The following is a 26452-nucleotide window of genomic DNA, read 5'->3' on the forward strand; positions in this document are numbered from 1 at the left end:
GTCACCACACTTACAATAGCTACACAGACAGACAGTTTTGCCTGCACATTTCTTTGTATTCTTCAAATTGATCTATAGATGCTCAAACTATCACGAATCTGTCAGCTGCAACTGTTGATATGCAACGGCTTGCTAGCGTCATTATTTGGGTCGTTATTGGGTCCTCATCGTCTTCTGCAAGGGAAATGCTAACCGTCCAAATGAAATAAAATGAAATCAGATTGTATTTGTTGTTATGCTTCGTTAACAGCAATGCAGTGAGAAATAATAGAACAATTACACGAGGAATAAATACACAATGAGTAATGATAACTTGGCTATATACACGGGGTACCAGTACCGATGTGCAGGGGTACGAGGTCATTGAGGTAGATACACTACATGACCAAAAGTATGTGGACACCTGCTCGACGAAAATCTCATTCCAAAATCATGGGAATTAATATGGATTTGGTCCCACCTTTGCTGCCACAGCTGCCTCTACTCTTCTGGGAACTCTTGCCTCTAGATGTTGGAACATTTCTACAGGGACTTGCTTCCATTCAGGCACAAGAGCATTGGTGAGGTCGGGCACTGATGTTGGACGATTAACCCTAGCTGGCGTTCCAATTCATCCTAAAGGTGTTCGATGGGGTTGTGTGCAGGCCAGTCAAGTTCTTCCAGAACGATCTCGACAAACCATTTCTGTATGAGTGTTGTAACCGAGGACTGTCGATTTTTACATGCTATGCACTTGTGAGCTTGTGTGGCCTACTGCTTCGTGGCTGAGCAGATGTTGTTCCTAGATGTTTCCACTTCACAATAACAGCACTTACAATTGGCCAGGGCAGAAATTTGACAGACTTGTTGGAAAAGTGGCATCCTATGAAGGTACCACGTTGAAAGTCACTGAGCTCTTCAGTAAGGCCATTCTACTGCCAATGCTTGTCTATGGAGATTGTATGGCTGTGTGCTCCATTGTATACATCTGTCAGCAACGGTGTTGCTGAAATAGCTGAATCCACTAATTTGAAGGGATGTCCATGTACTTTTGTAAATATAGCGTATGTGCATATAGGTAGGGATAAAGTGACTAGGCAATAGAATAGATAATAAACAGTAAAAGCAGCATACGTATGTGATGAGTCAAAATAGTTAGTGCAAAACGGGTCAATGCAGATAGTCCATCAACACATGCCTGTTGGATGAATGAAGATAGTTCACTCAGTAAATGAAGATAGTTCACTCAGGCCGTTTACCATTGGAAACAAATGTCAGTTCCGGGCTACTTAACTGGGTGTGTCTACCATAGACACCAATGCAACAATAGCAGCTAGGTCTGGTCTACTTAGTTCATTGACTTCTATTGAACCAGAAAAAAAACTGCTAATTGGGTGTCTCGCTTCCTCTTCCGTCTCTGCTATTACTAGTCACCACTTCCTGCTTGAGACAAGGGATAACTTCATGACTTCTTGCCTACCACCACTGTCCTCTCTTATAATCCTCTCCTCTCTCCCAGCAGCAGCACATGCTAATTGAGCGTGTAAAACATCTGCCAACTAGATTATTCCTGCTCCTGACTCTTGGAGAATAATGATTAACGATGGGGACCTGTTATTGAGAGCTCATTAGTGTCTGCAGTCCCAATGGGAACAAAGTGGGCATCTCTGGAGGATGGGGTCACAGGGTCAGGGGCTGATGTGACCTCCCATTCAGTTAATGAAAAGAGCAGGGAAGCTGGGCGGGGCACTGGGCGGGGCACTGGGCGGGCAGGGCTCCTCACATAACGTTTTATTTGAGCAGTGTGTGTTGAGGTAGTGTGTGTAGAGGTAGTGTGTGTTGAGCAGTATGTTGAGGTAGTGTGTGTTGAGATAGTGTGTGTTGAGCAGTGTGTGTAGAGGTAGTATGTGTTGAGCGGTATGTGTTGAGGTAGTGTATGTTGAGTGGTATGTGTTGAGGTAGTGTATGTTGAGCGGTATGTGTTGAGGTAGAGTGTGTTGAGCGGTATGTGTTGAGGTAGAGTATGTTGAGCGGTATGTGTTGAGGTAGTGTGTGTTGAGCGGTATGTGTTGAGGTAGTGTGTGTTGAGCGGTATGTGTTGAGGTAGTGTGTGTTGAGCGGTATGTGTTGAGGTAGTGTGTGTTGAGCGGTATGTGTTGAGGTAGTATGTGTTGAGCGGTATGTGTTGAGGCAGTATGTGTTGAGCGGTATGTGTTGAGGTAGTATGTGTTGAGCGGTATGTGTTGAGGTAGTGTGTGTTGAGCTGTATGTGTTGAGGTAGTGTGTGTTGAGCGGTATGTGTTGAGGTAGTGTGTGTTGAGCGGTATCTGCTGAGGTAGTATGTGTTGAGCGGTATGTGTTGAGATAGTATGTGTTGAGCGGTATGTGTTGAGCGGTATGTGTTGAGGTAGTATGTGTTGAGCGGTATGTGTTGAGGTAGTATGTGTTGAGCGGTATGTGTTGAGGTAGTATGTGTTGAGCGGTATGTGCTGAGGTAGTATGTGTTGAGAGGTATCTGCTGAGGTAGTATGTGTTGAGAGGTATGTGTTGAGGTAGTATGTGTTGAGCGGTATGTGTTGAGGTAGTATGTGTTGAGCGGTATGTGTTGAGGTAGTGTGTGTTGAGCGGTATGTGTTGAGGTAGTGTGTGCTGATCGGTATGTGTTGAGCGGTATGTGTTGAGGTACTGTATGTTGAGCGGTATGTAGTGTGTGTTGAGCGGTATGTGTTGAGGTAGTATGTGTTGAGATAGTATGTGTTGAGCGGTATGTGTTGAGGTAGTATGTGTTGAGCGGTATGTGTTGAGGAGTGTTGAGGTAGTGTGTTGAGCGGTATGTGTTGAGGTAGTATGTGTTGAGCGGTATGTGTTGAGGCAGTATGTGTTGAGCGGTATGTGTTGAGGCAGTATGTGTTGAGCGGTATGTGTTGAGGCAGTATGTGTTGAGCGGTATGTGTTGAGGCAGTATGTGTGTATGTGCTGAGGCAGTATGTGTTGAGGTAGTGTGTTGAGCGGTATGTGTTGAGGTAGTGTGTGTTGAGCGGTATGTGTGAGGCAGTATGTGTTGAGCGGTATGTGTTGAGGCAGTATGTGTTGAGCGGTATGTGTTGACGTAGTGTATGTTGAGCGGTATGTGTTGAGGCAGTATGTGTTGAGCGGTATGTGTTGAGGTAGTATGTGTTGAGCGGTATGTGCTGAGGTAGTGGGCAGCATTGGGGTGGGAGGTCCTACTACTACATTGAAAAGATTGGATAGTTTGAAGGAATAGCTCCACCTTTCCTCCTACCTCTTGGATACACCTATCCAATCCTCTCAGATCTGGTGCCAAGGGGGTAGAGGCTAGGGGTCAACCAGGTTTTGGTGAGGTGGTGTAGGGCATGGTTGAAGCAGGTAGGGTAAACAATTGTACCTTTTCCCTTTGTTCTCTCCCAGGTGACCCTGCTTGTCCTTAGAAACCAAGATTGGGTGTGGCCTGGGCTGACAATATGGCGACCCATCCTTGGTTTCTGAGGCTGTGCGGACTTACACATTTACAACCCTTCCAAGAGCTGTTGGGTATTATTTTTTGTGTTATGCAAGAACAATGTTTATTTGCATGTAGAAAAATGCATGTGAAAGCATTGATAAAATGACTTGAGAGTAGAGATCAGCCCACCAACAGGGATACAACATTCCAGTTATAGTCAGTACTACCCAGTCAAACACACTTCCTGCACATCTCATCCATTCCATTTTTGTAAGCAATGTTTCTCTAGCTACAGTCTGTCTCTATCTGTCTGTCTATGGTTGCCTATGTCTAGCTACAGTCTGTCTTTGTCTAGCTACAGTCTGTCTGTCTATGTCTAGCTACAGTCTGTCTGTCTCTGTCTAGCTACAGTCTGTCTCTCTATGTCTCCCTCTGTCTGGCTCTGTCTAGCTACAGTCTGTCTCTCTATGTCTAGCTACAGTCTGTCTGTCTATGTCTAGCTACAGTCTGTCTTTGTCTAGCTACAGTCAGTCTGTCTATGTCTAGCTACAGTCTGTCTCTCTATGTCTCTCTCTGTTTGTCTCTGTCTAGCTACAGTCTGTCTCTCTATGTCTCTCTCTGTTTGTCTCTGTCTAGCTACAGTCTGTCTCTGTCTTTTATTTTTTTACATGTTTTATTTGACCTGTATTTAACTAGGCAAGTCAGTTAAGAACAAAATCTTATTTTCAAGGTTAACTGCCTTGTTCAGAGGCAGAACAACAGATGTTCACCTTGTCAGCTCGGGGATTCGGTCTTGCAACCTTTCGGTAACTAGTTCAACGCTCTAACCACTAGGCTACCTGCCGCCCTACCACCTGTCTATGTCTAGCTACAGTCTGTCTGTCTCTGTCTCTCTCTGTCTGTCTTTGTCTAGCTACAGTCTTTTTGTCTTTGTCTAGCTACAGTCTGTCTATCTATGTCTAGCTGCAGTCTGTATATGTCTAGCTACAGTCTGTCTCTCTATGTCTCTCTCTGTCTGTCTTTGTCTAGCTACAGTCTTTTTGTCTTTGTCTAGCTACAGTCTGTCTGTCTATGTCTAGCTGCAGTCTTTCTGTATCTGTCTAGCTAGAGTCTATCTATGTCTAGCTATAGTCTGTCTGTCTATGTCTAGCTACAGTCTGTCTCTGTCTAGCTACTTTCTGTCTATATCTAGCTACAGTCTGTCTCTGTCTAGCTACAGTCTTTCTCTGTCTAGCTACTTTCTGTCTATGTCTAGCTACAGTCTGTCTCTGTCTAGCTACTTTCTGTCTATGTCTACCTACAGTCTGTCTCTGTCTAGCTACTTTCTGTCTATGTCTAGCTACAGTCTGTATCTGTCTAGCTACAGTCTTTCTCTGTCTAGCTAGTCTGTCTGTCTATGTCTACCTACAGTCTGTCTCTGTCTAGCTACTTTCTGTCTATGTCTAGCTACTTCCTGTCTATGTCTAGCTACAGTCTGTCTCTGTCTAGCTACTTTCTGTCTATGTCTAGCTACAGTCTGTCTCTGTCTAGCTACTTCCTGTCTATGTCTACCTACAGTCTGTCTCTGTCTAGCTACTTTCTGTCTATGTCTACCTACAGTCTGTCTCTGTCTAGCTACTTTCTGTCTATGTCTAGCTACTTCCTGTCTATGTCTAGCTACAGTCTGTCTCTGTCTAGCTACTTCCTGTCTATGTCTAGCTACAGTCTGTCTGCTGTTCTCACCTGCTACTGATTGCAGTTAACGGCTGCGCTGCTTGATGTCTTCTCTATGGCAGCCTATAAGGTCTGTTTAATCGTAATGACATGGCCAGCTACCAAACTTTGCTGTCTGATTGATAGTGTCTCTGTACAGCAGCACAGGGGCTCTGGTGGCTCTGTGTGTATGTGTGTGTGTGTGTGTGTATGGTTGTGTGTGTGTGTGTGTGTGTGTGTGTGTGTTGTTCTATCAGTTGGAGGAACTGTGCCATTCGAATGGAATTCCTGTACAGTTTGTCTTGTTGGATGGATGTTTTCCCTCCGGCTAGGCCAGAGAGACTCTGGAACATTGACAGTGTGTGTGTGTGTGTGTATGTGTATGTGTGTGTGTGAAATCTCACTGAGCACTTCAACAGGAGCAGACTGGCGAGCTCTCAACCTGCTTATCTTTTATTGCTGAAGGCACATGATTGTTTTTAGAGCATCTGTATGTCTTCCAGTGCTCTCTGTTGTATTACTCCTCTCTTCTGCTGTGCGTTCTATAGATTACCATTTGCTTAAGCTTCAGAAGTTCCTTATTGTCAACGTCTCAGCTGCAAGGCCTAAACAAACATTTATGACCATAATATCTATACAGTTCCGGTAATAATGTGGTGTGCTTCCTGCTTCCCTCGGATAGGAAAGAGAAGAGCCACGGGCAGCGATGTGGTTAGGGAGTTAAGACTGCGCTCCAACATACACAGTGTTGCTATTGGGGGGACCCTGGTTTGTCAGGTGGTCTCAATTATGTAACGATGTGCGCTGAGAGTCGGGAGGAAATGTTTTATTAAATAAACACAACATAATACGAAATAAGAAACACCAACAACGCACAGACATGACACTGGAACAGAAACAATTACGCCTGGGGAAGGAACCAAAGGGAGTGACGTATATAGGGAAGGTAATCAGCATTTGGCTCCAGCCGCAGGATGCCAACCAAAGGGACGATCCGGGGTTCAGGAGCGGACAGGTCACCCTGGTTGAGGCATGAGAGCCTGACGAGTTAGCTGAGGCAGGGGAGCCTGGCGATCCGGCTGAGGCATGAGATCCTGATGAGCCGGCGGAGGCAGGGGAGCCTGGCGATCTGGCTGAGGCATGAAAGCCTGATGAGCCGGCGGAGACAGGGGAGCCTGGCGATCTGGCTGAGGCATGAAAGCCTGACGAGCCGGCGGAGGCAGGGGAGCCTGGCGATCTGGCTGAGGCGTGAGAACCTGTAGCGGCTCCCGGACCCGACGTCATTCCCACCAAAACGAAACAACAACAAAAAACACTCCCTGATGCTTCCCTTAGGTGAGGCGTTATTCTGTAGCGATGTGCGCTGAGAGTCAGGAAGCAAGTTCAGGGAGTGAGTGTTTTAATAAACTAACACAACATAATACAAAATAAGAAACACGAACATGTAGGGAAGATAATCAGGGAAGTGATGGAGTCCAGGTGAGTCTGATGACGTGCAGGTGCGCATAGCGATGGTGACAGGTGTGCGCCATAACGAGCAGCCTGGTGACCTAGAGGCCGGAGAGGGAACACACGTGACAATCTACACAAACAAAAAAGAGCCAACTGGTTGTAAAAGCCTGCTAACTCATTGATCTGGCTGCACTCCTTATTCTCTCTCTCTCTTGACTCAGGGAGGAGGACGCCCCTGCCATGCATAGTCCCATGGGATGTTGGCTATCAACAACAAGGCAACTCCTATGACTAATTGGGAATGGGACGCAAGCGTAGGATTGATCACCCTGTCGCTGGCCGCCTTTGGGGAGGGTGTATAGTGTGAAAGGCCGAAACACCCTAGGAACCAAAGGTACACTACTGACGATGCGCTCCCCAAATTTCACCACGCTCACTGTTCATTAACTCTTGGAAGTGCTTGCACAAAGGATAGTAACATCTCATCCTGTGTTCTTGGAATCTCTCTCTCTCTCTCTCTCTCTCTCTCTCTCTCTCTCTCTCACTGAACCTTTTGGGGAACTCTGCTTGTGAAATGTTCGGTAGTTTAATGAAACCATTAGTTTATTTATAGCCACGAGTTCACAGTAAATCATTAGCAAATAGACAGGGATAGAATGTCAAAAGTCTTCCCCCACCATAGATATGACCCACCAGAGGAACACTTCTCGTAGGATGCTGTCAGGATGGAGAATTGGCCAGCGTGTGTGTGTATGTATGTGTGTGTGTGTGTGTGTGTATGTTTGTGTGTCTGTGCGCGTGTGTGTTCTTGTGTATCTGTGATTTCCTTGACACGCATTAGCGTGTCTCACACCTCTGTACACACTTTCCTGTACTGACTGACAACAGCTGTTGTCCCAATACACCTCATCTACAGGGACTTCAAACCACACTGCGTTTGATCAGCACACAAGACAAATAAAGGCAAGACAAGGAGCTCTTGTCTGTCCCCATAGTGAGCCATGGTGGAACTCAGATCCATCTAACAACGGCTGGAGTGATTAAGCTAGAAAGCTTGAATGCTACTCCATATGCAAGTGAGGAAACAAACTATGACATTGTGCAAACATTTAACATTACTCTATGCACATGTGGGTTTGAAATGGAGTGAGCTAAATATCTAAATGAGGAAATAACTCTCTTACATGTTGTGTATGGTTGATTGAGACAGCATGATCGTGTTAGCATTGAATGATACCTCTTTTAAAGACATTCCTCACTGGTGATGCACAAGATCACTATAAAAAGGACCTGATAGGAGTCATTATACCAGCACCAAGGAGCCTGAAGTTTCTCATCCCTGACTGACTCTGTCAGCATCGCCATTTAATTGGAAATACCTGCTGACGTTCACATGCAAAGTAATGACCGCAATTTAGGAACAAGCATCTGTCTGTGGAGTGATGAAAAGAGTGTGCTTTTACTGGGCTCTTCCTAACCAAAGCATATGGTTAGGAAGCTATATTATGTAGCTAGCTAGCTTCCCCTGTCCCTTATGCCTAGCTTCCAGCTACATTGGCCCCGGCAGATGAACAACATGACTGAGGTTAGAACATGGTTTAGTTTTCTCTCTAGAAACAGAGTCATCAAAGCACTACTGGGTCTGTCTTCAAGCTGGATCTATCTTAAAGATGGCCCTTTGTTGGACAGCTGGGACGTCTACAAAGTGAGGGGAAGTGGACTCACTGAAAGTTTGGAGGACTTCAGATCCTCAAAAGGTTCTACAGCTGCACCATTGAGAGCATCCTGACTGGTTACATCACTGCCTGTTATGGCAACTGCTCAGACTCCGATCGCAAGGCACTACAAAGGGTAGTGCGTACGGCCCAGTACATCACTGGGGCCAAGCTTCCTGCCATCCAGGACATCTATACCAGGCGGTGTCAGAGGAAGGCCATAAAAATGATCAAAGACTCGAGCCACCCTAGTCATAGACTGTTCTCTCTGCTACAAGCACGGCAACCTAGGTCCAATAGACTTCTAAACAGCTTCTACCCCCAAGCCATAAGACTCCTGAACATGTAATCAAATTGCTACCCAGACTATTTGCATTGTCCCCCCTATTTTACACTGCTGCTATTCTCTGTTTATTATCTATGTTTATTATCACTTTAATAACTCTACCTACATGTACATATTACCTCAATTACCTCGACTAACCATTGCCCCTGCACATTGACTCTGTACCGGTACCCCCTGTATATAGCCTCGCTATTGTTATTTTACTGCTGCTCTTTAATTATTTGTTACTTTAATTTATTTTTCTTAAAACTGCAATGTTGGTTAAGGGCTTGTAAGTAAGTATTTCACTGTAAGGTCTACTACACCTGTTATATTAAGATTTCCTTCATGCCTGAGGAAGAAACGTCTTACAAGACAGAGGGGAATGAATCAACCGAAGAAGGAGAAGCTCCAAAGCTCCACGGTTTACAATGGATTTGGGTTCAGTTTTGCTTACAGTGCAGTTTGTAGGCTATGAAAACGGAGGTTTTGGCTTTCCTTCTTTCCCCAGATGTCAACGAGTGCTCGACTGCTAAAGGCGGCTGTGAGGGACATTGCTGCAACACCATTGGAAGCTTCTACTGCAAGTGCCCCGGGGGCAGTCGTCTGGGCCCGGACGGAAAGGCCTGTTTGGGTGAGAAAGAGGGCATGCTGGTTCTCGTGTGTGTGTGTGTGTGTGTGTGAGTGTGTGTGTGTGTGTGTGTGTGTGTGTGTGTGTGTGTGTGTGTGTGTGTGTGTGTGTGTGTGTGTGTGTGTGTGTGTGTGTGTGTGTGTGTGTGTGTGTGTGTGTGTGTGTGTGTGTGTGTATGTGTGTGTGTGTGTGTGTGTGTGTGTGTGTGGTGTGTGTGGGATGGGGATGTGTGTGTGTGTGTGTGATGTATGTGAAGATCAGTGGTTGGTAGGTTGGGATCCACCATAGGTTATCCAGGCATAGGTTATCCACCAGTGTCCTCTTGCCGGGTCTTCAGACAGAGACACAGGAAGAGACAGAGACACAAAAAGCTTAGCAGACCACACACATACAGGGAACACAATCAGTACAGGCATGGAGATCTGGTCAACTCGTAAAATCAAAACCCTCCCTGTTTGTTTTGACAGAAACATGCTGAGTTGGCTGAGTTAGCTGACAGTGCTAATGCCCAGTTGCTCTGAGGGGGTGCAGGTGTCAACAGGTGCCACTAGCCTTTGACCCCTGACATGGGACATTGTCACTTTCTAGTGAGGGTTTGAGCAATGGTGTAGGAGTCTGTAAGAGCCATGTTCCAGGGCTAGTGTGCTCTGTAACAACTTTGAAGGGCAAATAACAGACCCTTTTTGTTTCTGGACAGAGCATGCAACCCTCCACATAGGATGGTGTTAATCTATGGAGAGTGGAGCGTGGGAGTTGAGAGGCGCGGGATGGGCAGAAACCTCCCCAAACAGCTGTTAAGAGACCATTGAGACAGATGTGGGTGTCAGACAGATGTGGGTGTCAGTTCAAGACTGTCACACAATGGCATTCAGACAATATTCAACCCCCAACCCAACTCCCAGAGTCTCAGCCTCACGTCTGAATGAAAGATTTCCTTTGTGTCCTGCTGAAATCCTCTCACACGGCGAACCTTAAGTATATTACCCTCCAAACCTTCACTGAGTCTATTACCATTCAGGTATTGAGAAAAGCCCACTAAAGAAAGAAGTCTTTTGAAAAAAAGAACAGGGTTCAGAACAACAGTTTAGGATTTTGATATTCCTGAATATGTCATCCACCACAGGGGACGCTGGGAGTTCCTTTATCCTCACTCAGCGAGACAGCGGATTGCTCTAAATGGATTGGCATTGTGGATTTTCAGTCCTTCAACCTGATCACATGAATCTATGTGCCGGTTATGACAAGGCTCCTTATACGGCAGACAGCCCTCCTCTTTGACCCTCCTTAGCCTCTTCTAGTGGAAGTTACTTCATTAAAGTAGCATTTAGTTCATTATGAGGAGAAGTGCATTCCCACAAGCTGAGAATGCTTTGTTGAATAGGAATTGCCCTTAACCCCAGTTCTACGATCTGATTACCTTAGCCCCAACCCATTAGGGGGGTGAATATATGTCTGACTCTGTATCAGTGCTACTGTCATGACCAGTAGGAGCCTGCAGTGCAAAGCCCATATGGACTAGGGATTAGCAGGAACCAGGAAGTAGTTGAAACAGCTGGACTCTGATGTGTTCTCCAGATGGGTAGTAAACGTTGACTTTCCTTGGAGAAGCACTCAGCAATGTTGTCTCCTCATCATGCCTCTGCTCCCTGAAACATGGAACAACATGGAACAACATGGAACAACATGGAGCATGTGCCTAATGTATCACATGTGAATGGTTCTGGAATGGTCCTAAAAACTCAGGTCTGCTGCATAGTGGACAACCTGTGTTGAAAGAGGTGAATCAGTGGTGAATCGTCATTACTAGAGCCAGAGGAATTTCTGACCACATGACCTGACCAGGAAGAACTCTGGACTCCAATTATAGGGGTATAAGTAGAGCCCTTGAGGTTTTTCTAATCCGGTCACGTGGTCAGAACATACTCCAAGTCATTACAGTTAACAGCAAAGCGCTGTACGAGAACTTCCACTGATGAAGAGAATGCGTGTCCCAATTGGTGATTTCATATTAATGGATGATTTAATTGTATCAAAATGGTGTGTTCGTCTATAAAGGGGTCATAAACATTGTGTTCTTAAAACAGTCTCTCGTGAAGTCATCACTTCCATCACCAAGCCAACCTTCTTATTGCGTCAGGGACCAACTATGCTTCACAGAGCTTGATGTCAAACAAAAGAGAACTTCAGTGCTGAAATCTTTTTACCACATTCCTACGTTTGACACATTCGTGAGTCATGACAAGCATCCCGATAACTTGGGCCTTAACGCTCTCCTCTGGAACATCCATGAAAACGTTGCATCCCAAACGGCATCCTATTCGCTATTTAGTGCACTACTTTTGACCAGGGCCCATAAGGCTCACATCAAAAGTAGTGCACTATAAAATGAATATTGTGCCATTCATGACGCAGACACTGTAACACACATATGAGTCTCCTAATGAATGTGGTCTGTGTGGGTTCATGTCTGTTAGAGTCACAAATGTTGTCTAAAGGTTTGTGTAGTATTCCATCATTATAAAGCATTCCTTCAAAAGCCATCAAAACACCTCATTGTTTATTAATGCCCATACGGGGAATTCATTGGCACAACCTTCTCCTATCAACATGGATTTGTTCTGCAGCAAGTGTCTGAGAATATTGTCTGCAGACCTGGGTTCAAATAGTATGTGAAATCATTTTGAATACCTTTTTCTGCTTGCCTGGCTCAAGGGAACCAATGGAATACTAGCAAAAGTGCAAACTCCGCCCATATGGTACTCAAGGTAGGCTCAAGTGAATGCTCAATTTAAAATACTTTTTGAACCCAGGGCTGATTGTCTGTCCATCGGTCTGCTCTGTAGATGTGAATGAGTGTGAGGAGCTGAATGGCGGCTGCCAGCAGACCTGTGTGAACACGGCAGGCTCCTACCACTGTGAGTGCAGTCAGGGCTTTCGCATGCACACTGACGGAAGGACCTGCATTGGTGAGTAATGACAATGTGAGACCAGATTTGATCCCGGTCGTTCGCACAACTCAAGATTAGGCATTGATTTAGGCATTGAGAGCTATAATACTCCAATATTCAGGTCTCAGTCACGGTTACTCATTACCTGCAACCTCTAATTATCCAATTTCCAGTCTTTAGAGCTTCCTGTAATCACACGTTTCCATTATGGCGGTGTGAAAAGATGGTGCTGGTCCACAATATGGCTCTTCCTTCTTTGAATTCATATTTTAGTGACCAGTCTTTAGGAAGGGTGACACATTTACTCACCAAATGTTGATCAAAGACTACATTAGCGAAAGTACAGATGTAGGATCTTAATTTGAGGTAGTTTGCTACAGCATGAAGATATGTTTTTCTCTAGTCTGTCAGTCAGTCCTGTGTTGTTCAATTATTGTGTCTGTCTGTCTGTCTGTCTGTCTGTCTGTCTGTCTGTCTGTCTGTCTGTCTGTCTGTCTGTCTGTCTGTCTGTCTGTCTGTCTGTCTGTCTGTCTGTCTGTCTGTCTGTCTGTCTGTCTGTCTGTCTGTCTGTCTGTCTGTCTGTCTGTCCCAACTATGAAGCTGTGAACTCCTGCTCAGTGAAGAATGGCGGCTGTGAACACAAGTGTGTGGACATGGACAACGACCACTACAAGTGCGAGTGTCGTAGGAACTACCAACTGAAGAGGGATGGAAAGCACTGCGAGTGTGAGTCCTGACTAGATTGGATATGGTGCTCTGAATTCCCTACAGCTTACAAGAGTAGTCACTTTATGTTAGAATGGAGAGCAAAGAGTTACATATAAAGAACAGGAGGCAGTTTTCAGTCATAGCGTGACCAGGATATGACTACGTAAAACTGTCTGCCCCATGTCTGTCTGTCTGTCTGTCTGTCTGTCTGTCTGTCTGTCTGTCTGTCTGTCTGTCTGTCTGTCTGTCTGTCTGTCTGTCTGTCTGTCTGTCTGTCTGTCTGTCTATCAGTTAGGGACCCCTGTGTGGACCGGAGTGCAGGCTGTGTCCAGCTGTGTCATTTTGTGGATGGTCGAGCAGAGTGCAGCTGCAGACCTGGGTACTCGCTGGCCGGTGACCGCCAGGGCTGTGAGGGTAAGAGCCAGTGGTGTAAAGTACTTGAATAAAAATACTTGAAAGTACTACTGTCATATAAATTCTACACAGGTACACTCGAAGTCAATCATTGTTTATTATCAGCACGCTGGAGAGGTTCAAACCAACTCAATGCACATGTCAGTCAGGAGCTCCACTGGGGCAGTCCCATTAGTTCTCTTATACAGTGGGGCAAAAAAGTATTTAGTCAGCCACCAGTTGTTCAAGTTCTCCCACTTAAAAAGATTAGAGAGGCCTGTAATTTTCATCATAGGTACACTTCAACTATGACAGACAAAATGAGAGAAAAAAAATCCAGAAAATCACATTGTAGGATTTTTAATGAATTTATTTGCAAATTATGGTGGAAAAAAAGTTATTTTTCCATGATTGAGCTTATTAAAAAAAAAAAAAAGTTTAACTTGGCAAGTCAGTTAAGAACATATTATTATTTACAATGATAACCTACCGGGGCAGAATGACAGATTTTTACCTTGTCAGCTCAGGGATTTAATCCAGCAACCTTTCGGTTACTGACCCAGCACTCTAACCACTAGGCTACCTGCCACCCCTTATTCATCATTCATAATCAGTTTATCATCAACATTTGCCTCATTCATATGACTGACCAAAACTGGGTCATGCATGTGACAGACCAATACCTCATGAGGCTTCTTCTCTCTAAGCTAAGACCTCGAAACAGAGATATCTTTCGCTCTCAAAACAAGGGTCTGGGCATACTGCCAAATTGCAGATATTGATAGTGAGAATTCGATCAGTCACTTGCATGAACACAGAAATTGGTTATTGGAAAAGCACCAATATAAAATGTTCCATCACATTCCATCCTCTTGTGTTAATGTGTGTTAATAATCATTACATTTTAAGGTAAGCTTTAGATTTTAACTTCTGTATCCTATTTCTATTAAAGTAAGGGAAATCAACACAGAAAATCAGACACTTCATCTGATAGCCTAGTGGTTAGAGCGTTGGACTCGTAACCGGAAGGTTGCACCCCGAGCCGACAAGGTACAAATCTGTCGTTCTGCCCCTGAACAGGCAGTTAACCCACTGTTCCTAGGCCTTCATTGAAAATAAGAATTTGTTCTTAACTGACTTGCCTAGTTAAATAAAGGCAAAAGAAAACATTTCAAACCCTTCATTCTGGGTTATACAATCTAATTAGTATGGTAATACTATCATAATAAAAGGTTACACTTCTATTAACGGGAGTGACTGTATCAAAAATACACACACATACACAGCATGTTGTTAAGTAACAATTAGAACTAAGAAAAAACACACGCTGCAGCCCATTTGGCAATTTGGGATCCTCAACTTCCAAACAGGGATTCCAACCAAGTTTCAAGTGTCCTTCTGGTTGTGGGGAATTATTCTTAGCAACAGTGGCAATGTATTCCGCAAGATCAGTCATATTAGAAGAGTGATCTGGGACAGAAGTACAACATTCATCATTAATGATTGCACAAGTGCCCCCTTGACCTGCCTCTGTGTTGCAGAGCCTATTTATGCAATTGTTTTAGTGTTGCCAATTTTCTCTACATCTCTAGAGATCTCCTGCATTTGGTTTAGGGCATATGCATATTGACTTTCACAGGGAAGAGAGAGAGCACAAATTCTAACAGTTTCACATCAACATTGATAAGAATGAGATTGAGGTAAGGTGGATGGCCCAAAGTGGATGGCCCAAGCTACAATCTAGTAGCTCTCCTCACATTTTAGAGGCATAGCTCTGTCTCTAGAAGCCTCACCTTTCCAAATCATAATTAGAACTTGTGATAAATTATCCTACCCAAATTTAGAATGACAGCCCTTAGTGCTTCACGTTGGTTCTATCACTTTAATTTAAGACCCTCAATTTAGCACACACCGATACTGGCAGAATGTACATTTACATACAGTATTTTCATCTGATATTTCTAGCGTTAACTATTATCATCACAGCCCTCATTTGTGATAATGACAGATTGATATCTCAATGCATTCTTGGTCTAAATTACTATACATTTCGCAGTGTGCAGACCTCCAAAAACAACATGATATCCCAAAATAATCATTTTGGAGAAGCCTAAATCAATTTGGGTACGGTTGACGACCCCCCTCCCTCCCGGGACTCATTCTTCTGTCATTTGTTCATGTTCTTTTTTATATAGTGTTTCAGTTCGTCCTCCCAATGACATATGGCCCTTGATAATGTCTCACCGTAGTCGGCACTGTCCTTTACAGTACATTATGTCTTTGTCCATGTTCCTACCAGTACACCAGCAGCATGAGAGAAGTTTGGACGGGATCTCTCTCCATGCTCACTCCACGTGGACTCATGTCGCACTCTTGAGAGAAAAGACATGAGAGAAAAGGCAGTTGATAGCTTTGACTGGATGCTGTGTACAGGTTGCTGGTGTCATGACGTTGGCCTAATGGGGGAGGTTTATGACCCCCATAAATACCTTTCCCCTTTTCTCTCTCTCTACTCTATAGAGTTGACTCTAGTAAAGCCTTTGTTAACATTGAGAGAGAGTCTGGTGACGTCATAAAAGATGGGAAACGGAACCATATTTCGGTAATCCAACCAGTTGAAAGTATGCGTTGGGACTTAATGAATATGATGTCAGTTCAGTTGGCGTCTGAGACATGATTATTGATGATAGGACAACATAAACTGTATCTTGGAAAATCTACACATTCTAGTTGTCAGATTCACATGGAATTGTGCAATTTAAATGTTTAAATATGAAACTATTTGTGAAAAGATTAAATGTCATTTTTAGCTTCTTAATGAGAGGACGGTTTGTCAGACTTAATTATATCTTAACTTAATTATATCCCAGAAGTTAATGGTAAAATAGACTAGAGACAGGTGTCCCTCATTCAGGAGCAGCGCTCTGTCTCTCTCCTTCTCATTTTCTCAAATCACACATAGGACTGTTGATAAATTATAAACCTCTTCCTAATTATTCTTGTTTCCATATTACATTTAAATGTCATGCAATGTCTCCAGTCTTTCTAGTGAGGGTGATCAGGCCTCACCAGAAAGTCAGAACAGAGGTCAGTCAGCCCTATTAAGTGAGTGTTTGTTTCCCTGTCCCTCAAACATTATTTAAAGATATTTCAAACATTTCAAACATTTTGTGTATCAGGTTTATATTTTGCCTTTTATTAAGATAATTTACATGTGCAACCAAAACGGACAATAGAAACTTCAGAAAATGTCATTTGTGTGCCCTTTAAGGTGCATTCTTTCTAACCTTACAAGACCCCACACCATAAATCAAACAGAGTATTAACACCATAATAAATATTCATAACACGTGGGTTGTGTGTGGGTGCTGGTGTGTGGGTGGTAAAAATCATAGGTTAAAAGCAAACAAAATTGCCAGGCCTTGCTTAATTTGGGAGCTCCCTTAACAGCTGAATCCGGGTACCTTTAACTGCTCTCCTAAGGCACTTGCCTAAGGAAGCCAAATTTCAGCTACTAGTGAGGATTCGTTCAATCAGTCACTTGCATAAACATAGAGCACAAACATAGAACACAGACACAGACATTGGTTATTAGAAAAGCACCAACATAACATTATCCATCACACTACTTAAGTCGTTTTTTAGGTATCTGTACTTTACTATTTATATTTTTGACAACTTTTACTTTTACTTCACTACATTCCTAAAGAAAATAATGTAGATTTTACTCCATACATTTTCCCTGACACCAAAAAAGGACTCGTTACATTTTAAATGCTTTTCAGAACAGGAAAATGGTCCAATTCACACACTTATCAAGACAACATTCCTGGCCATCCCTACTGCCTCTGATCTGGTGGACTCACTAAACACACGCTTCATTTGTAATGATGTCTGAGTGTTGGTGTGTGCCCCTGGCTATCCGTAAAAAAAAAAAAGTTTAATAATGCCTTCTGGTTTGCTTTATATAAGGAATTTGAAATTATTGTACTTTTCCTTTTGATACCTAAGTATATTTTAGCAATTACATTTACTTTTGATACTTAAGTATATTTTAAACCCAATTCTTTTATACTTTTACTGAAGTAATATTTTACTGGGTGACATTCACTTTTACTTAAGTCATTTTGTATTAAATTATGTTTACATTTACTCAAGTATGAAAGTTGGGTACTTTTTCACCACTGGTAAGAGCACACACAAATGTGGCTCCCAGGTGGCTTATTGGTCTAAGGCACGGCATTTCGGTGCTAGAGGTGCCACTACAGACCCTGGTTCGATTCTGTGCTCTATCACAGCCCGACCTTGTCGGGAGTCTCATAGGGCTGTGCACAATTGGCCCAGCATCGTCCGGGTTAAGGGAGGGTATGGCTGAGTTAGGCCATCACTGTAAATAAGAATTTGTTCTTAACTGACTTGCCTAGATAAATAAAGGTACATTTTTTAGCCAGTGCAATCAAAAAGTACTCAAACCCATTCACATTTTCCACATTTTGTTACATTGCAGCCTTATTCCAAAATAGATTTTAAATTGTTTTTTCTCCTCATCAATCTAAACGCAATACCCCATAATTACAAAGCAAAAACAGGTTTTTAGACGTTTTTGCAAACTTGATCACGTTTACATAAGATTCAGACCCTTTAACTCAGACCCTTTGGCAGCGATTACAGCCTCGAGTCTTCTTTGGTATAACGCTATAAGCTTGACACACCTGTATTTTGGGAGTTTCTCCCATTTATCTCTGCAGATCTTCTCAAGCTCTGTCAGGTTGGATGGGGAGCGTCGCTGCACAGCTATTTTCAGGTCTCTCCAGAGATGTTCGATCGTGTTCAAGTCCGGGTTCTGGCTGGGCCACTCAAGGACATTCAGAGACTCTTGCGTTGTCTTAGCTGTGTACTTAGGGTTGTTGTCCTGTTGGAAGGTGAACCTTTGTCCCCAGTCTGAGTTCCTGAGCGCTCTGGAGCAGGTTTTCATCAATGATCTCTCTGTACTTTGCTCCATTGATCTTTCCCTTGATCCTAACTAGTCTCCCAGTCCCTGCTGCTGAAAAACATCCCACATCATGATGTAGCCACCACCATGCTTCACTGTAGGGATGGTATTGGCCAGGTGATGAGCGGTGCCTGGTTTCCTCCTGACATGACGCTTGGCATTCATCAGACCAGAGAATTTTGTTTCTCATGGTCTGAGAGTCATTAAGATGCCTTTTGGCAAACTTCAAGTGGGCGGTATGTGCCTTTTACAGAGGAGTGGCTTCCGTCTGGCCACTCTACATTAAAAGCCTGATTGGTGGAGTGCTGCGAAGTTGGTTGTCCTTCTGGAAGGTTCTTCCATCTCCAAAAAGGATCATTGGAGCTCTGTCAGAGTGACCAATGGGTTATTGGTCACTTCCCTGACCAAGGCCCTTCTCCCCTGATTGCTTAGTTTGGTCAGGCCAGTTCTAGGAAGAGACTTGGTGGTTTCAAACTTCTTCCATTTAAGAATGATGGAGCCCACTGTGTTCTTGGGGACCTTCAATGCTGCCAACATTTTTTGGTACCCTTCCCCAGATCTGTGCTTCGGCAGAATCCTGTCTCTGAGCTGTACGGACAATTCCTTCGACCTCATGGCTTGGTTTTTGCTCCGACAAGCACTATCAACTGTGGAACCTAATATAGACAGAAGTGTGCCAGTCCAAATCATGTCCAATCAATTGAACTTACCACAGGTGGACTCCAGTCAAGTTGTGGAAACATCTTAAGTATGATCAATGGAAACAGGATGCATCTGAGATCAATTTCAAGTCTCATAGCAAAGGGTCGGAATACTTACGTTAATTTTATAAATTATAAATGTTATAAATTTGTTAACATTTTTTTAAAACTGTTTTTGCTTGGTTATTATGGGGTATTGTATGTGTAGATTGATGAGGACATTTCGAATAAGGCTGTAACGTGAAAGGGTCTGAATACTTTCCGAAAGTATGTCTGGAAATGCACACACACACACACACACACAAACTGACGTTCTCATATTTCAATACGCTGTTACATGCAGACAACCTTCCCAGAAATGTCCTAGAGTGAAAGAGACTTTTCCGAACTTGTCTATAAATCTACACCACCCTGAATCCTCTTAAGTAAGCAAGTCTAGCCCTCATTGGTCATGGAAAAACCATAGCCATCACCTCTATCCGTCTCATGAACTTTCTCACTTTTCCACACTCGTGTAAAGCAACATGTGAACATTGAGTTTTAATGGTGGTTTAACTGAGACTCCGGTAATGTAAACGTTTGTTATTCTCCAAAATCAGTGCACCTGGACAAAACAAAGGTGGCATTCATCAGAGAGTTGCCTTTGTCCCGGGGCCATTAGAGCTGAGGCTCTATGACCCGGCCCTCCGGGGGCCGTATGAACCATGACTGTGTGTGTGGGGCCTTAAGCTGATTAACGCTATGGCTGGATGATACTACTATAACATGGGGTGGCTAGAAGGCTATAGGGTTCAGGCAACTTCATTAAACACAACAGTCTATGTGTGTGTGAGTGCGTGCGTGCGTGCCTTTGTGTGTGTGCGCGCATGTGTGTGTTTGCGGTACGCTTCATAATCACTAAGAGCAGCCCACCACCATGCCTGTGCTCTAGCATTACAATGACGAAAGGTCACTCACCCACATGTCAAGTGGTACAAAAGGCAATTTCTTAACCAGAAGCACTTTTCCCCCTCGGAACCTCATTCATAGCCTCATATGAATAAAAATGATTACTCCACGGATCCCTGTAATGTCATCTCTACCTGTGCTATGGGACTGTGCCCTATTGACTTACAGTATATCATGCTATCTTTTGTAGACATAGATGAGTGCAGCTCAGGCCAGGCCATATGTGCCCATCGCTGTGTCAACACCCGGGGCTCCTTCAGCTGTGTGTGTAACCCTGGCTTTGAGCTGGGCGCTGACGGCAAACAGTGCTACCGTGAGTATACATAATCATTTACATTAGAGTCAATTAGTAGATGCTCTTCTTACCCAAAGCAACTTTACAATCAGTAAATTCAACTAAAGCAGGCAAAATCACAGTTGCGTAGCAACATAGTTGAGGCCAATTGTTTTTTTCTGACCAAGAAGAAGTCTGGTCCCTCGTCGTAGGCTTATAACAAAGGTCAGGAGTAGTTAGTCCTGGTCAGGTGACATGATAAGGAAAAATATCTGACCCTAATTGTGGTATGTTCTTGTGAAGCTAATGTGTGAGTGATGGCTAATGTTTTGGTTTATTGCAAACAGATACTGTTGTTGGGTGCCATCCTTCACTTGACTGGTTGTATCCTCCTATTTGCAGGTATTGAGATGGAGATCGTGGACAGCTGTGAGAAGAACAATGGAGGATGCTCCCACCACTGTGAACACACCACCAACGGACCCCTCTGCTCCTGTAACCAAGGATACCAACTGGCTGAGGACAGGAAGACCTGTGTGGGTAGGTACTCTCTGTTGGGTCATCATTGTTGAAGCCCAGAGGATTTCCTGGTCAGGTCAGAAGGTAAGGGAAAACTCCTGGTTATAGTCATTCTCTGTCTCTACGATAAGTATAGAAGCAACAGATCAAACATGGGCCTTTTCTGAAACAGGTAGGGATTATTAGGACTTCAAATGCCCTTTTTCAATTTCCATTCCAAAATGTCTTTAAATATTTTCCGTTGCGTGCCCAAATGAACAATCATCTTTTGTTGCACCTCCCCAGACAGTGATGAGTGTGAGAGTAGGGAGGCGTGCTGCAGTCAGTTCTGTAAGAACAACCCAGGGGGCTATGAGTGCAGCTGCCAGGCTGGTTATAGGCTCCATGCAGACGGCTGTGGCTGCAATGGTAAGAGGACAATACATTGACCATTATCCACTCATTATCTAGGTCCAAATTGACTCTGGATTGAGTTTACAGTATTTTATAAGACAGTGATGATTATGCATTGACAGTGTCTAAAAACTCATTGTTCTAGTTTTGATCATGGAAATAGAATACACTTGAAAGTACCGTGTTCATTTTCAAAGTACTTCCTTTTGTTCTGTGGTCTTGTCAGACATTGATGAGTGCCTGGCAGAGAGTGTCTGTGAACACTACTGTGTGAACACCCCGGGGACCTACGAGTGTTTCTGCAGACTGGGCTTCCGTCTGGACCACGACCACAGAGCCTGCATCCGTGAGTACTATTTGATCATAATATTATACTGTACTATGCTATGCTATGCTATGCTATACTATACTATATACTTTAGTGTTCTGTAATTTCACAGTGAATGCGTATACATTGTCTTTAAACGTGTAAACGTAACTCTGAGAGACATTTGTGAGGTTTTCTAACAGAAGACTATAGTAATGATGCAATCACTTTAAGTATTCAGATGAATGTAATGTAAATGATAGTATAGTATAAAACAGTATAGTATAGTTTGATGTAATATAAATGATAGTATAGTATAATACAGTATTGTATAGTTAGATGTCATGTAAATGATAGTATAGTATAAGACAGTATAGTTAGATGTATTTTAAATGATAGTATAGTATAATACAGTATAGTATAGTTAGATGTAATGTAAATGATAGTGTAGTATAGTATAATACAGTATAGTATAGTTAGATGTAATGTAAATATGATCAATGTGAATGTGTTCTGAGTGTCTCCTCTCTACCTGTCTGTCTGTCCCAATGCAGCGCTGTACGACAGTGACCTGGATGACGATGAAGAGGAGGATGATGCAGATGAGGATCTGGAAGTGCACAGGTTGCCAGATCTGCTGTTCCGACGGCCCCCTCAGCTCCTGCAGTACACTGCAGCCCTGCACTCACCCTATGGTGAAGACCAGGAGGAAGAGGCACAGAGAGGGGAACTCACCCTGGTCAGCCACATAGGTAGCAAATCAGTGCTTACATACATGTCTGGTTGATGCTCAATGTGACATGTGTGGCAAAAACTGTAAATCATGCCATGGTTTTACAGGAATATGTGCGTGTGTGTGTCTCAGTGTGTCTAGATGATTCCTTCAGGGATGACTGTGGTGTGAGCTGTGCTGACTGTGAGAACGGAGCAGTGTGTGGTGCGGACAGAGAACACTGTGAATGTACACCTGGATGGACTGGCGTCATCTGCAACGAGAGTAAGTCACTCTCCTCTTCTCTCCCCAGCTTCTCTTATTATCACTGTAACCCTTGGAAGTCATCTATCACTTCATAGAGTTTCAGTGTTATTCAGTGTCTATTATTGAGCAGGCAGTTATTTGGTTGGTTAGTCCTCGGGGTTTGGTATTTGAACCCAGATCTGGCCTGGAGACAGGCCAAGTGCACAACAGACAGAATACATCTCCCAGGCCAGGGTTGTTAGAAAGAGGCCAGAAGCCATTGTTTCACAACCAAGCATGATTATTGAGTGTCTTTGGGCTTGACCTGAACCAGGGATATAAATCTGAGTCATTTTTATACATTTAAACATCCTCCTTTGGACTAGTGTTCAAATTCACACCAAGAAGAGTTATGTTATGATGAATCCATTTTACCTGACCAGTGGGGAAGATTGAAAACGTAGCAGAGAATGGCCATTTTAGTCATCTTATTAGGTTTTCATTGTTAGCTTGGAAAGAAGACAACTACAATGTTTCCATCCTTAATGTTATTATATGCTGAGCATACAAAATATTAAGAACACCTTCCTACTATTGAGTTGCAGCCCCCCACTCCTTTTGCCCTCAGGACAGCCTCCATTTGTCAGGTCATGGACTCTCCAAGGTGTCAAAAGCATTCCACAGGGATGCTGGCTCATGTTGACTCCAATGCTTCCCACAGTTGTGTCAAGTTGACTGGATGTCCTTTGGGTGGTGGGCCATTCTTTATACACACAGGTGTCACGCCCTGACCTTGGAGCTTTTTATGTCTCTATTTTGGTTTGGTCAGGGTGTGATTTTGGTGGGCATTCTATGTTCTTCTTTCTATGTTTTTGTATTTCTTTGTTTTTTCCGGGTATGGTTCTCAATCAGGGTCAGCTGTCTATTGTTGTCTCTGATTGGGAACCATACTTAGGTAGCTTTTTCCCACAGGGTTTTTGTGGGTAGTTAATTTCTGTTTAGTGTTTTGCACCTTTCAGGACTGTTTCGGTTATTCCCTTTGTTATTTTGTTATAGTGTTCAGTTTTAATAAAGAAAGCATGAACCCTTACCACGCTGCGCTTTGGTCCGATGATTCCTCTTCTTCAGACGACGAATACCGTTACAACAGGAAACTGTTGAGCGTGCAGCATTGCATTTCTTGACACAAACCAGAACACCTGGCACCTACTACCGTACCCGATTCAAAGGAACTTAAATATTTTGTCTTGCCCATTCACCCTCTGAATGGCACACATACCCAATCCATGTCTGAATTGTCTCAAAGCTTAAAATATTTCTTTAACCTGTCTTCTCCCCTTCATCTACACTGATTGAAGTGGATTTAATGTAACAAGTGACATCAATAAGAGATCATAGTTTTCACCTGGATTTACCTGGTCATTCTGCGGGAGGCAGAGCGTTGGGCAAGTAACCAAAAGGTTGCTGGTTCGAATTCCCGAGCCGGCAAGGTGGAAAAATCTGCAGTTCTGTCCTCGGGCAACAACAACTGCTCCATGGGCGCCGATGACGTTGATTATGGAAGCCGCTCGCACCTCTCTGATGGGTTGGGTTAAATCTGGAAGACACATTTTGGTTTAATGCATTCAGTTGTGCAACCGACTAGGTATCCTTTTCCCTATGTCATGGAAAGAGCAGGTGTTCATAACCTACACTCGGAAAGTATTCAGACCTATGAACCTTTTCTACATTTTGTTACGTTACAGGCTTATTATAAAATTGTTTATATAAAAAAAAAAATTAACAATATACACACAATACCCCATAATGACAAAGTGAAAACAGGTTTTTAGATTTTTTTGCAAATGTATTAAAAATAAAATGCAGAAATACCTTTATTTACATAGATATTCAGATGCTTTGCTATGAGACTTGAAATTGAGCTCAGGTGCATACTTGCCATTGATTTCCATTGATCATCCTTGAGATGTATCTAAAACTTGACTGGAGTCCACCTGTGTTAACTTCAATTGATTGGGCAGGATTTGGAAAGGCACACACCTGTCTATAGAAGGTTCCACAGTTGACAGTGCATGTCAGAGCAAAAACCAAGCCATGGGGTCGTACAGCTCAGAGACAGGATTGTGTTGGGGCACAGATCTGGGGAAGGGTACCAAAACATTTCGGCAGCATTGAAGGTCCCCAAGAACACAGTGGCCTCCATCATTCTTAAATGGAAGAAGTTTGGAACTACAAAGAATCTTCCTAGAGCTGGCCGCCTGGACAAACTGAGCATTTGGGAGAGAAGGGCCTTGGTCAGAGAGGTGAAGTTCCTCTTGGGAGATGGGAGAACCTTCCAGAAGGACAACCATCTCTGCAGCACTCCACCAATCAAGCCTTTATGGTAGAGTGGCCAGACTGAAGCCACTCCTCAGTAAAAGGCACATGACAACCCGCTTGGAGTTTGTCAAAAGGCGCGTAAAGACTCTCCGTCCATGAGAAAGAATATTCTCTGGTCTGATGAAACCAAGATTGAACTCTTTGGCCTAAATGCTAAGCGTCATGTCGGAGGAAACCATCCCTACGGTGAAGCATGGTGGTGGCAGCATCATGCTGTGGGGATGTTTTTCAGTGCAGGGACTGGGAGACTTGTCAGAATTGAGGCAAAGATGAACGGAGCAAAGTACAGAGAGATTCTTGATGAAAACCTGCTCCAGAGCACCCAGGACCTCAGACTGGGGCGAAGGTTCACCTTCCAACAAGACAACAACCCTAAGCACACAGCCAAGACAATGCAGGAGTGGCTTCGGGACAAGTCTCTGAATGTCCTTGAGTGGCTCAGTCAGAGCCCGGAATTGAACCTGATCGAACATCTCTGGAGAGACCTGAAAATAGCTGTTCAGCAACACTCCCCATCCAACCTGACAGAGCTTGAGAGGATCTGCAGAGAAGAATGGGAGAAACTCCCCAAATACAGGTGTGCCAAGCTTGTATACCCAAGAAGACTCGAAGCTGTAATCACTGGTGCTTCAACAAAGAGTGCTTCAACAAAGCACAGAGTAAAAGGTCTGAATACTTATGTAAATGTGATATTTCTGTTTTTAATTTTTAATTTATTAACCCAAAAAAATTTAAATCTGTTTTTGCTTTGTCATTATGGGGTATTGTGTGTAGATTGAGAAGGAAAAAAATACAATTTCATCAATTTTAGGATAAGGCTGTAATGTAACAAAATGTGGAAAAAGTCAAGGGGTCTGAATACTTTCTGAAGACACTGTATATAGACATGCTATTGCATTTTGTATGACAACATTTGTTAGATATGGGAAGGCAGTGCTGTGTATGTCTGGATACAGTGTAACCAGAGAGCAATAGAATTAAGGTAAAGATCTTTATACCAAAACTATTGCGTTTTCTCAGAATGTGTTATGTACTGATTTTGCTCTTACCTAGCTTGCCACATTAACCATGTGGCTAAAAACATGACTAATTGCTAACTAACACATTTTCCCTCAGAGATTCATAAAATAGTTGTGCACAAGAAGTGTGACATGGAATGTTGACTGGCTTTGACTGAACCCATTTAGAAGGTCCAGCTGGGTTGTGTGTGGTAATTACTACACAAGCCGTGTTGGATTAATGTGGGAAACGCAACAAGCTAAGACCCTCATGTGGAGAAGATAATAGAAAAGTAAAGCGTTAGAATGTCTCTCAATATCAATCTCTCTCTCTCAAATCTCTCTCTTGCTCACCCCCACCCACCCTCTCTCTCTCCCTCCCAGCTTGTCCAGTAGGGACCTATGGACAGGCCTGTAACAGCCTATGTCGTTGCCAGAACGGGGGCTCCTGTGAACCAGTAACCGGGAGGTGTGTTTGCCCACCGGGGGTGCAGGGCCAGCTCTGTGAGGACGGTAGGGACTGACACACACACACACACACTCCCCAGCACTCAGCCGACTGCTCCCCCACAGGGGTCCAAACACAGCACATTTTCTTCCTTGTTTCTGGCCCTTCAGTAGCCCACCACTCCTCTCCCCTCCTCCCCACTGCATGGTTTTATGTCACTCCATGTCA

General features: G+C 43.6%; 1 protein-coding gene across 4 annotated transcripts in view; it reads left to right on the forward strand.

Annotated features, from left to right (window-relative positions):
* LOC112265390 (multiple epidermal growth factor-like domains protein 6) overlaps positions 1–26452 on the forward strand; it is an 82075-nt gene that overhangs the window by 24911 nt on the left and 30712 nt on the right. For all 4 annotated transcript variants that reach the window (XM_042296039.1, XM_042296040.1, XM_042296038.1 and 1 more), the window contains exons 5-15: positions 9138–9260; positions 12101–12223; positions 12806–12931; positions 13205–13327; positions 20139–20261; positions 20625–20762; positions 21027–21149; positions 21361–21480; positions 21996–22193; positions 22307–22438; positions 26161–26289. In XM_042296039.1, the coding sequence (XP_042151973.1) occupies positions 9138–9260; positions 12101–12223; positions 12806–12931; positions 13205–13327; positions 20139–20261; positions 20625–20762; positions 21027–21149; positions 21361–21480; positions 21996–22193; positions 22307–22438; positions 26161–26289 (1458 nt within the window). The remainder of the gene's footprint in view (positions 1–9137; positions 9261–12100; positions 12224–12805; positions 12932–13204; positions 13328–20138; positions 20262–20624; positions 20763–21026; positions 21150–21360; positions 21481–21995; positions 22194–22306; positions 22439–26160; positions 26290–26452) is intronic.

Source organism: Oncorhynchus tshawytscha, linkage group LG13 (genome assembly GCF_018296145.1).
Source record: "Oncorhynchus tshawytscha isolate Ot180627B linkage group LG13, Otsh_v2.0, whole genome shotgun sequence".
In the NCBI taxonomy this organism is placed as follows: Eukaryota; Metazoa; Chordata; class Actinopteri; order Salmoniformes; family Salmonidae; genus Oncorhynchus; species Oncorhynchus tshawytscha.